Genomic DNA, 12965 nt, shown 5'->3' with positions numbered 1-12965 from the left:
TGCATCTTTCTTGTGGATTGTTATTTACTGTATATTTTGTGCACATCATTAGCAATTCAGGCAGAATATTCTTACAGCTGCAAAAATGTCAACATTTACCATATTTTACAGGATAGATTATGGTGGTTTTCCTTGTCCAATGTAATATGCAGGGGAATAATGTAAAGGGCTATTATGACAAATTATATTTATAGAATATGCCATAAATACCTGATTGATAGTAGTCTCACCTCTAGGATCCTAGCTATCCTAACAAGGGTTGCATGATCACTCTGGAGAGTTGACCAGGAATTACAAAAAAACATAGCTCCTTTTTTTCTATCCACATGTTGGAGGATATGCTCAGTCACATCAACATCAATGGAAGTGAGCTCAATACCAAACGCATTCATGGGTGTCACGGCCGCGGCGGCGTCCCATGCTCCGGGCCGCCGCCGCGACCTCCCCCCATCTCATGCAGCTGCCGGGGTCCCGGTGCAGGGACCCGGCGCTGCTACACGTTCGGCCCCGGGGGGCGCCTCACCTCTCCACGCTCCTGTCTCTCGCTGTGCCGGCCGGCGCGCGCGTCCCCGCCTCCTAGGGCGCGCGCGCGCCGGCTGTCTCAGATTTAAAGGGGCAGTGCGCTCCTAATTGGTAGTTGCACCAATCACTCCCCTATAAATCCCAGCATGCCCTGTCCCCTGTGTTGGAGCCTCTACATGCTTCCCATAGCGTTTGGCCCAGCTCCCTGTTGTTCCTGTGTCCTGTCCGTTACCTGGTCCCTAGTCCCTGTTCCTGGTTCCTGTTCCCCTGTCACTCCACCTGTTCCTGTGTCCAGCCAGTCACGTGCTCTCTCATCTGCAGACTATTGCCTGTGCCATCTCCTGCCACGCCTCGCCTGCCGACACCAGCAACCAAGCCAGGGGTAGCGACCTGGGGGTCGCCTGCCGCAGCAAGTCCATCCCGCCTTGCGGCGGGCTCTGGTGAAAACCAGCGGCCCCTTAGACTCCGCTCCCTGGTGAGGTTTGTGCCATCGCTGGTGCCGGTCCAGTGGATCCACTACTCCGGGCGTTACAGTAGGCTCCAACCATGGATCCCGGCGAGGTGCCTGATATCCGCGAGGTAGCCCGAGTGGTTGCCCTACAGGCTCAACAGATTCAGCAACAGTCACAGCTGATTCAACACCTGACTGCAGCCGTTCAACAGCATACCACAGCTCAGCAGTCATCACCTCCGGCAGTCTCTTCAAAACTACGACTGGCTCTCCCAAGTAAATATGGAGGTGACCCCAAGTTGTGCAGAGGGTTCCTGACCCAATGCACTATGTACATCGAACTTTTAAGCAGTCAGTTTGCCACCGAGCGCTCTAAAGTGGCTTTCATTATCAGCCTATTGGAGGGAAGAGCTCTGGCCTGGGCCACGCCACTATGGGACCGTAATGATCCGGTTGCTGCCAATTTTCGAATCTTCCTGGACGAGTTCCGCTCTGTCTTTGAGGAACCTGCCCGTGCGTCTTCGGCTGAGACTGCTCTCCTCAATTTATCCCAAGGGACTTCCTCCGTTGGTGACTACGCCATCCAGTTCCGCACCCTGGCTGCGGAACTAGACTGGAATGAGGCCGCGCTGATTGCCACCTTTAAAAAGGGCCTGTCCAGCCAAGTGAAGGATGTGCTCGCTGCCCGGGATCTGCCTACCTCCTTGAACGATCTTATTCTACTGGCTACCAGAGTCTACACCAGGTTTTCCGAGAGAGAGGAAGAGGTCCGGCAAGGACGGCGTCTGAGTCTGCCCCGTCGCCATCCTCGGCTGGCACCGGTGTTCCAGAATCCTGTTGCTCCTATGTCCCAGTCGCTTCCAGAGGTTCCTATGCAGGTGGAACGTGTTCGCCTGACGACTGATGAGAGGAACCGTCGACTGGACCAGAATCTCTGCCTCTATTGCGGTGGCACGGATCACTATCGGCAGAGATGTCCCCAACGCCCTCAGCGTCCGGGAAACGCCCGCACCTAGGTCCGGTGGGAGAGGCCTCCCTAGGTGTGAATGCCACCTCTCCAAGGTTGACTATGCCCGTCTCCATCCAGACACCCTCTGGGCAAGTTTTCCAGACTACTGCCCTCATCGACTCTGGCTCTGCTGGCAGTTTCATCTCTGCTTCGTTGGTCCAAAGATGGCGGCTACCCGTGATCCAGCTAGCCCAACCCCGGTCTATCTCTTCGGTTACGGGGGAGGTTCTTACCGAAGCGGTGTACAGCCAGACGGCACCCCTAGTCCTCCAGGTGGGAGCCTTACACCAGGAGAAGATCTCCTTCTATGTCTTGCGCCATTCCTCTTCCAACCTCCTGCTGGGGCTTCCTTGGCTGCAAATCCATACCCCTAAGCTGGACTGGAGAACTGGGGAGGTTCTCAGCTGGGGTCAGGACTGTCATAACCGGTGTCTGAGATCTCCTCAACCCAAGTGCCCTACAAGGTCACCTGCTTGTGTCAAGCCTCTATCCGGGCTACCGGAGGACTACCAAGACTTTGTCGATGTTTTCTCGGCCAAGGAGGCGGACTCACTACCACCTCATCGGGCCTATGATTGCCCTATAGACCTCCTTCCTGGGGCTTCTCCTCCACGTGGTCGAGTATACCCTCTCTCTGTGCCCGAGACTGAAGCCATGTCCTCCTACATCCAGGAGAACTTACAAAAGGGCTTCATCCGCAAATCCACGTCTCCAGCTGGCGCTGGATTTTTCTTTGTTCAGAAGAAGGACGGTTCCCTCCGTCCATGCATAGACTATCGGGGTTTAAATAAGGTGACCGTTAAAAACCGCTATCCTCTTCCGCTTATTCCGGAACTATTCGACCGTCTTCGTGGAGCAAAGATCTTCTCCAAGCTGGATCTCAGGGGAGCGTATAACTTGGTCCGAATTCGTAAGGGAGACGAATGGAAGACCGCTTTCAACACCAGGGATGGGCACTACGAATATCTGGTCATGCCATTCGGCCTATGCAATGCCCCAGCGGTCTTCCAGGAATTCGTGAACGATATCTTCCGAGACCTCCTCTATGTCTGCGTCATTGTTTATTTGGACGACATTTTGGTCTTCTCCCCGGACCAGCAGACTCATGTGGCACAAGTGCGTCAGGTTCTACGAAGACTACGGGCCAATCATCTATACGCCAAGCTTGAGAAGTGTGTTTTCCATCAGCGCAGTCTTCCATTTCTTGGCTATATCGTCTCCGATCAGGGCCTACAAATGGATCCAGCCAAGCTCGCAGCTGTCCTTCAATGGCCACGCCCGGTGGGACTTAGAGCTATCCAACGTTTCCTGGGCTTCGCCAACTATTACCGGCAATTCATCCCTCACTTCTCTACCCTGGTCGCACCCATTGTGGCTCTCACTAAAAAGAAGGCGGACCCCAGACGTTGGCCTCCAGAGGCCGAACAAGCCTTCAATAGCCTCAAGTCTGCCTTTGCCTCCGCTCCTGCCCTAGTCCGCCCAGATGTCTCCAGGCCATTTTCTCTCGAGGTCGATGCTTCTTCTGTGGGCGCAGGAGCCGTTCTCTCGCAAAGGGACACATCAGGCAAGACCAGAACCTGTGGGTTCTTCTCTAAGACTTTCTCCCCTGCCGAGAGGAACTATACCATTGGGGACCGTGAACTCCTGGCCATTAAGTTGGCACTGGAGGAGTGGCGTCATCTATTAGAGGGGGCTAAACACCCTGTTAACATCTACACGGACCACAAGAACCTCCTCTACCTCCAATCGGCTCAACGCCTCAATCCCAGGCAGGCTCGGTGGTCCCTCTTCTTCTCTCGGTTCAACTATACCATCCACTTCCGTCCAGCCGAGAAGAATCTAAAGGCCGATGCATTATCCCGAGCATCCGATGTCATGGGGCAAGAGGAATCTCCTCGTCACATAATACCTCCCGACCGCCTAGTACCAGTTGCCACTTCTGCTCTGCAGAGTCTGCCTCCCGGGAAGACTTATGTGCGCCCCGCACTCCGTAAACGCATCTTGAAGTGGGGGCATTCCTCTTTGGTAGCCGGGCATCCAGGAGCTCAAAAGACCGGGCAATTGATCTCCCGTCACTACTGGTGGCCCAATCTACTCCAGGATGTCAAGGATTTTGTGGCTTCCTGTGCAGTCTGTGCCAGGAATAAATCTCCCCGTCTAAGACCTGCCGGCCTACTATTGCCCTTGCCAGTCCCGGATCATCCCTGGCACCACATTGGGATGGATTTCATCACTGACCTACCTCCATCTGCGGGCAATACAGTTATTTGGGTGGTGACGGACCGCTTTTCTAAAATGGCTCACTTCGTGGCCCTTCCTGGTCTGCCCTCTGCTCCTCGTCTGGCTCAGTTGTTCTTCCGACACATCTTTCGCCTGCATGGACTTCCTCTTCACATTGTGTCCGACCGAGGCTCTCAATTTGTCTCTAAATTTTGGCGTGCCCTATGCTCGCAACTCCAAGTGAAGCTGGACTTCTCATCGGCCTATCATCCTCAAACCAACGGGCAAGTGGAGAGAGTCAATCAGATTCTGGGCAACTACCTACGCCATTTTGTTTCAAGCCGCCAAGACAACTGGTCCGATCTACTCCCATGGGCAGAATTCTCTTATAACCACTTGGACTCGACTTCCACAGGCAAGTCCCCTTTCTATGTGGTCTACGGGCATCATCCTCGTCCTCCTCTGCCTCTCTCTCCATCCTCTGAAGTCCCAGCCGTGGAGGAGTTGTTATCTGACCTGCAATCGATCTGGGAACAAACTCGACAGTCCTTACTCAAAGCCTCTGAACGCATGAAGGACCAGGCTGATAAGAAGAGGAGACCTGCCACGAATTTTCTCCCAGGTGACAAAGTCTGGCTCTCGGCCAAATATGTCAGACTCAAGATCCCCAGCTACAAGTTGGGCCCTCGATTCCTCGGTCCTTTCTCGGTGCTAAGACGCATCAACCCTGTCACCTACAAACTCCGCCTACCCCCCACTATGCGGATTCCGAACTCCTTCCATGTTTCCCTCTTAAAACCAGTGGTCCTGAACCGGTTCTCCGATAGATCTTCGTTCTCTGCTCCTCAAGCCGTCTCTGACGACGTCTACGCTGTTAAGGACATTCTGGCCATGAAGACTGTCAGAGGGAGAAGGTTCTTCCTGGTGGACTGGAAAGGATTTGGTCCTGAGGAGAGGTCCTGGGAACCCGAGGCTAACATCCTGGACCAAGATCTCATCAAAAGGTTCCTGCAGGTTAGAAAGAGGGGGAGGCCAAAGGGGGGGGTACTGTCACGGCCGCGGCGGCGTCCCATGCTCCGGGCCGCCGCCGCGACCTCCCCCCATCTCATGCAGCTGCCGGGGTCCCGGTGCAGGGACCCGGCGCTGCTACACGTTCGGCCCCGGGGGGCGCCTCACCTCTCCACGCTCCTGTCTCTCGCTGTGCCGGCCGGCGCGCGCGTCCCCGCCTCCTAGGGCGCGCGCGCGCCGGCTGTCTCAGATTTAAAGGGGCAGTGCGCTCCTAATTGGTAGTTGCACCAATCACTCCCCTATAAATCCCAGCATGCCCTGTCCCCTGTGTTGGAGCCTCTACATGCTTCCCATAGCGTTTGGCCCAGCTCCCTGTTGTTCCTGTGTCCTGTCCGTTACCTGGTCCCTAGTCCCTGTTCCTGGTTCCTGTTCCCCTGTCACTCCACCTGTTCCTGTGTCCAGCCAGTCACGTGCTCTCTCATCTGCAGACTATTGCCTGTGCCATCTCCTGCCACGCCTCGCCTGCCGACACCAGCAACCAAGCCAGGGGTAGCGACCTGGGGGTCGCCTGCCGCAGCAAGTCCATCCCGCCTTGCGGCGGGCTCTGGTGAAAACCAGCGGCCCCTTAGACTCCGCTCCCTGGTGAGGTTTGTGCCATCGCTGGTGCCGGTCCAGTGGATCCACTACTCCGGGCGTTACAGTGGGCAGGTGTGTCATGATGGAGGAGAAACAAGAGCTTGACTCCCTCCCACCCATTTGTAGGGTATGTTCACATGTACTTAATCTGCTGTGGATTTGATGAGGCACATTTTATGCTTTTTATGTGGATTTAACAATATGAATAAATTAATAGGAAAAAAACTGCAGCATCAAATCCATAGCATGAAATACACAACAGATTAAAGGGACTCTGTCCCCTCCAACCCACCCTCCTCAAAATCCTAAACTAAAGTCCACTGTAAGGGTATTGACTGGGGAATCCGCACGCAGAAGTTCAGGCGGATTCCATCGCTTGCCACCGCTCATGGCCACGCGCATCTCCGTCCATGCCATAGACTCCATTCTATGGTCGGATGGATTCCGCCATCAGTCAAAAGAATGAACCTGTTCGTTCTTTGGACAGACAGCGGAATCCGCCAAACCATAGAATGGAGTCTATGGCACGGGCAGAGATGTGTGTGGCCGTGTGTGGTGGCGAGCAATGGAATCCGCCGGAACTTCTCAGCGCAGATTTCTCACTCTGAGAAGTAGGATAAAGCATGCTGATTCCAAATCTGTAATCTGTAGCTTTCTACTGCTTGGTATTTCACCGTTGTGAGCCTACAGAGTGGGCATGTTGATGCATAAAGAAGACTACTTAGCTCAAGAAAATAATAGAGAGGACTACTTAGCTCAAGAATATAAAGGAGAGGACTACTTAGCTCAAGAATATAATGGAGAGGACTACTTAGCTCAAGAATATAATGGAGAGGACTACTTAGCTCAAGAATATAATGGTCGATTTAGACTCCTTTATTTGTGGCTTATAGCAAAGTAATGCAAGAACACAGAAAGATAAATTGCAGATATAGCATCAGTGCTGTATACTCTACTGATATATAGTTTACTGATAACATACGTTTAGCGGGTGTTTTGGAGGTGACAGAGTCCCTTTAAGTACATAAGATTGTACCCTTAGAAAGTCATACATTTATTTTATTGGAATTCCCCTTTTTTAAGAAAAAACAAACAAACAGTAATTGTGTGCATGGAAATACAGGGTGTCTATTAAAACCCTTCTTCTCCTCATTGTCACAAAAATATGCTTCTTATATTACTAAATTCACTCATTATACAACCTGAATTTGCCCTCCTACAAACTTTTCATTCTCACTAATTTAAGGTCTAAGACTTCCCACTAGTTATGTACTGGCATGCTAAGCAATGGTGACTGCACTTTAACAATTTAGACTTGTCGATAGATAAACTGATCACTGCCTAGATCCCCACTGATGCTGAGAACAGGGCTGCAAACATCCCTCAATGAATAGAGCACCCTCCTCCAACTTGTCTGTAATTAGTCTTTTTCTAAATATCCCATCCCATCCCTTGATAAAGCTAAGCGAAACGTTCGTAGGGTGAGTGGGTGAGAGGGACTTGGCTGAATACACGCATCCTCCTGGGTTAGTATACATGTAACATGATTGGGTGACTTCACCTGTTGTTTGGTACCTATCCAGTACCCTTGGCACTTTATAGGTTTTTGCCTGTTTGAAGAAAAAACTATTTTTCTCTTGACATTCTATGTCTCTCTTCCTGCATTTGTATTTGTTCGCCATCTAGTGGAGGCTGCCTGCATTACAACATCTATACTTTTTTCTATGAGCATTCTCTATGCATATGCAATATATTATTCCATAAAGTATATATGTATGTCCCCTCACCAATTTCTTTATTGTATGGTTCTGTTTAATCTTTTTTCATTGTTTTAATGAATTTTATTAAGTATTAATTATTTAAATAAAGATTACAATAATATTTATTTTTGATTGTCCTGCATTCTTTGTATCCCTTTGTGGATCCTTTTTTATTTGATTTGTATCTTATTCTAAATATGTATACAGTACTTGCTTCTATATGTTTATTCCATGTTTTTCTATTCAGATGCAAACCCTTTACCATAACAGCTATAGTATACAATAGATGCTCCATCTTTCCTATATTCTAGGTGATTTGTAATGCTAGCCATTATGCATTGTTTACTACAAATAATATCATATAACCTACAGTATTTGTAAAGAGTCTGTGCCATGTACAGTGTTTAGCTGGGCTAAATAATACGATTCCAGAGACTATTACACTAGAAAGCCACCGAAATTATTGCTGATATTATTTGTAATAACCCATATTCCTGAAGATTACAGTCCCTTCTCTGTACTATAAGTATAAGCACCTACCTTTGTTAAAAGCAGCAATAACAAAAGCATTTTATCTTACGTGATTGGAAGGATACTCAGCAACAGGATAATATGAGATTCTGCAACAAACTGAGCCTGGCTGCTCCCATGAATGTAACTCTGAGAAAGAAAACAATTTTTTATCATTATTAGTAATAAATGCTGAACACGTGTATATTTCATTTATATATGTGTATTTCATCCTTCTTGTCTTTTATGGAGAGCAAAACCTCTGCCTAACTTATTATGCCAATCACACATTGCCAGCCTTCCCTCTATTCACTGATTATGTGGCACAGTCACTTGTTTTAGGAGGAAGTAAATTGAGACTGGCTGACAAAGTGGCAATGTATTAAGGCCAGACGTGAGAGATTATGTCCTTTACCTCTTCTGTCCCTATCCAACTCCCTGTCAGCTTACTACTGGTACATACAGAGGTTTGCAGGAAGCGGCACGTGTGACTCATGTCACCTTGGGCTCTTTCCTGCAATAACGGATTGTAATTGTTGAATAAATGACGCACATTACAACACAATGAATTAACACAATCAGTATGATCTCCTTTTATTCTACACGATAGAGAGATAAACAAGTGAAAATGGTATGCAGTAAAAGTTATAACATTGGATAAAAAAAATATTGATGATCAAATAACTGATTAAAATTTTCCCATTCTAGGTGAACAGTATAACAAAATGAGATTTTAATTATTTCTAATAAAAACACAATCTTACATTCTAATGTTCGAATGAGTTCAGGCGGAAATAATCACAACAATAATAATATAATTTTCTAATTTCATTACATTTAACTTTCTTCTCTAAACCTCCATCCTGGAGTATACTGTGATTGTGGAGATGCTACTAGTATAGCCAGTAGAATAAATGCTGTTGAAACCTAATGACATTTAAAGCCTCTATGTATATTTCTGTTATCTGGGGAGCAAAAAGGGTCTTATCTGATATGTTAAACATCCTGTGGGGTTTCACCCACACAATGCCTGCAGCATGCCCATGTGCCCTCTTGTCTTAGAAGGTATACTTCCAAGATGACCAGAGGGAGGAAGTGGTGCACAGGAGAAGAGAACAGGTAGGAGTCATCTCTCTGAATAACCCCTTTAAGGGTAATCTTTCACCACCTGACCCCATACTTTTTTAAAGCGACTCTGTACCCAGAACCTGACACCCCAAACGACTTGTAACTTCGGATAGCTGCTTTTAATCCAAGATCTGTCCTGCGGTCCGTTCGGCAGGTGATGCAGTTATTGTCCTAAAAAAATACTTTTAAACTTGAAGCCTGTGCCAAACGGGAGTATCTGTGCCCTAACTTGGCACAACCTCTCTGTCCCTCCTCCGCACCCTGTTCATCATTAGGAATGCTCCAGGCAGATTGCCTCCTATTCCCCCCCCCCCCCCCACCGGCACATGGGCTTGATCGTTAAGGACCTGTGCAATGTTCAGCATGTAGAAAATGTTTCAGTGGCATTCCTAATGATGAAGAGGGTGGGGTGGAGGGACGGAGGGGTGGTGCAGTTAGGGCACAGATACTCCCGTTTGGCACGGGGCTGCAAGTTTAAAAGTATTATTTTAGGACAATAACTGCATCACCTGCCGAACGGACCGCAGGACAGATCTTGGATTAAAAGCAGCTATCCGAAGGTACAAGTGGTTTGGGGCGGACAGATTGTGGGTACAGAGTCGCTTGAAGTGTCTCAATAACACTGCACTGGATGTACAAAACAAACATACCACTGTGATCTGTGTCACCTCATGAGTGAGGACATTTAACACTACCTGTTTTACACGGAATTCAGTAGTCATCGTAGCAATTTGACAACCATGTGCTATACTGCTCCAAAATGTAATACTACTAATTTATTTAACATTTTTTAATCCATTAATTTATCTATTCATTTATTTTTTAAGATGTTTAATTCAAATCCAAATGTATCATTTAGCTTTTTAAATTCTACCTATTAAGCAAGAGGTATAAGAAAAGACCAACAAGCACTTTCTAATTATCCAGAGGTGTTACACAACAAGAACAAATAGTTTAGCAAGCAAAAATAGAGTTCAGTCTACTGTGTATTTGCAGTTTTACTTAATGTTCGCAATGGTCCCAGTCCAGATGTTCTGAATCCCACATGGTTTACTGTCTGTCGGAAACTAGTTCTGGAGTTTACTTTGCATTCTCAGCATAACAGCTTCTCATTACAAACCCTTTTAGGTCTAAACATGAATGTTAGGTAAGAAACTTACAGAACATCTAAAATTTAAAGCACATTACAGTCTCTTCTGACAAAACAGAGCCTGATATACTGTTTCCTTCCAGTAGATTTTTTTCATAGAACAGACAAGGCCATATGGTTTACTTCTACAGGTGGCCAGCTGGTGCAGCGCTACTCTTCTAGTCCCTTCGGTAAACATACAATAAATGGCTGCAGTAGAGCTTCTCCAGGCAAAAGAAACTGAGCTGTTCAAACAGCTGTATGCTTCCTGTAACACTTTGTATACTTTCATATATTGAATGTTTGGGAAAACAAAACAAAAATGAGAAAAGGGCATGGTATCACAATTAAAATTTTCAACTATCCAGAGAATAGGTGGAATGGGTGAGGAAAAAAGGGGGGAGGGGTGTGGGTTGGGATATAGTGATCAGTGGAATCCTGGTGGTGGACAAAAAAATTTAGGCAAGAGACTGCTGGCACTTCTGTGGCATACAGTAGCACATGTGTTTGGAAAAGCATCCACAGTGAGCCATAAAACCATCTAATAGGGGTGCGCTGCTGGAGACAGTGACATAAAGATCAAGCCAGCCACACACAGGAGTTGGCTAGATGGTATACATTAAAAAAAAATCTTGCGTTATTGCTTCATATAAAACATATGGCAAAGTGTGCAGCAATAGTCCAGTCAGACCCTGGCATTCAATATTAACCAAAAAAAAAGTATGCAAAAAATGCACAAGATTTATTAAGGCTGTGCACCTAATAATACATTTAGCACATGGACCAGAGATTTTTGCGCAACATGAAAAAATTGTGTTAATGATACTTACCCCCCAAAATAAGTAATTCTAGGACTGGATGTTTTTCTATTTACCATTCTGGATAAATAACTTTAAACGTGATTTTCATCCTTCAGACATTTTGAGCCAGTGGCAATAATTATTTAAACTCTCTAGGTGACTTTAGTGATAATGTGATCTCTTAATTGCTTGTTTAGTACACTGCAATGCTAATGTTTTGCAGTATGCTGTCATTTTACTGGTGTCTTATTACACCCTCAATCAACTACTGGGTGATAAAGCCCCCCCCCCAGGTTAACACCTAGTTGCCAGTGACTGGGATCAGTGCTATGTCCGTTCTTGGCTGCTGATAAGGAAAGTGTCGGATGTTCTAAATTCCTGCTGTGTATGGAGCTCTAATCTTTCCTAACACATTTGAATCATTAAAACATTTAAGAAAGTCTAACATTTTTATTCTGAAAGGGTTTCAAGGAAGACAAAAATATGGAATAAAACTGCCTAAGATGTAAATTTAACGTATTCATCTGATTCCCTCTACAATTCATCTCGTCGTTCATTTCTGCATTTATTTACACTGTTGCCTGTAATATATTAATTTTGACACATTTGAATATATTGATTGTAGTTTTTTATTTTTTAAATCGAGCATAAAATAAATGGGCAAAAATTATAATTTACTTTATCGGCAACAATTGTAATAAACTGAAAATGCAACACATCCACGAGAAATCCAATTTCTGAAATGACTAGAGGGCATTCAATAATTATTAGTTTCCATTTGAAAGTTGTTTCAAATAAGGAGATCTTAATTAATAAAACATCTGTAAAACATGATAAATACCAGTCAGACGTCAAGCGTAATTATGGGCAATGAAATTGGTACATCAGAAATGCTTTCAAACTATACACAAAGTGAGGAACAATTCATGCTTCCCTTTATAGATGTCACACAGTTAACAATTATACAAGAAGACAGCATATTTGCCAAGAGCAGTCAGAAAAAAAACAATTATAAAGAAAAAATACAATATGAAATGACGGAGATGACTTAAATTAAAAATTCTGGTGACAGATGAGATGACACATGCTTAACTCTCCAAAAAGACTGTTTAATGCTTGGAAAATGAAATCCTTTAAGGTCTGTGGGTTAGTATTTTAAGTGCTCTGTATGAGATCACTGTATACATTAAGGTTGGAAAAAGTACATTCATGCCTGTCTAGCAGGCTATTTGTGCAAACTGTTGTGTTGGTACAAGGAGAAGAAAAATACGTATGGTACAGTTGCACCAGGATTATAATCAGGTTTGAGCACTGCTGTATAGGAAAAAAAGTAAATCTACTCTGTTGCCCGTTCCATATTGGGGGTGTTGTATTAAGGGTTTGTCACCAATTCATTCCCTGCCAAGAGGAGTGACTAGTTGCAGCCTCTTCAGGTGATAAAGAATAAAAAATCCGCTCTGGTGTCTCTTCTGTAATAGAGGGCGCTGTAATATCACTCTTGAAAAAAGAATCTATAGAAACCTCCTAATAATTACCTGCCTAGAAGGGGAGACTAGTTTCTGCCTCATAAGGTGGGAAGATGGAGGAAATTGAAGTAGGTGTGGGTTTTATATGGCATCCTACAGTATGTGCATCCTGCAAATATTCCATAAGGCTAGGTTTACACTATGTATAATTTCATTAAACCTCAGCCGTAGTTACAGTTTTGCAACCAGCCGCAGAAAAAAAAATGCGTCCCCACAAGACTGACAGAGCAAACAAAAGTTTTGCTCCAGCATTGTCTGCTATGGGT

The 12965-nt window shown here is 46.0% G+C and overlaps 1 protein-coding gene across 4 annotated transcripts in view; it reads right to left on the bottom strand.

Moving 5' to 3' along the window:
• TUSC3 (tumor suppressor candidate 3) overlaps window positions 1-12965 on the bottom strand; it is a 206907-nt gene that overhangs the window by 17624 nt on the left and 176318 nt on the right. For all 4 annotated transcript variants that reach the window (XM_069977660.1, XM_069977661.1, XM_069977663.1 and 1 more), the window contains one exon: window positions 8203-8266. In XM_069977660.1, the coding sequence (XP_069833761.1) occupies window positions 8203-8266 (64 nt within the window). The remainder of the gene's footprint in view (window positions 1-8202; window positions 8267-12965) is intronic.

This window comes from Dendropsophus ebraccatus, chromosome 7 (genome assembly GCF_027789765.1).
Source record: "Dendropsophus ebraccatus isolate aDenEbr1 chromosome 7, aDenEbr1.pat, whole genome shotgun sequence".
NCBI classification, from domain to species: domain Eukaryota; kingdom Metazoa; phylum Chordata; class Amphibia; order Anura; family Hylidae; genus Dendropsophus; species Dendropsophus ebraccatus.
Note: the sequence above shows the minus strand (reverse complement) of the source record. Positions and strands in the feature narration are given on the sequence as shown.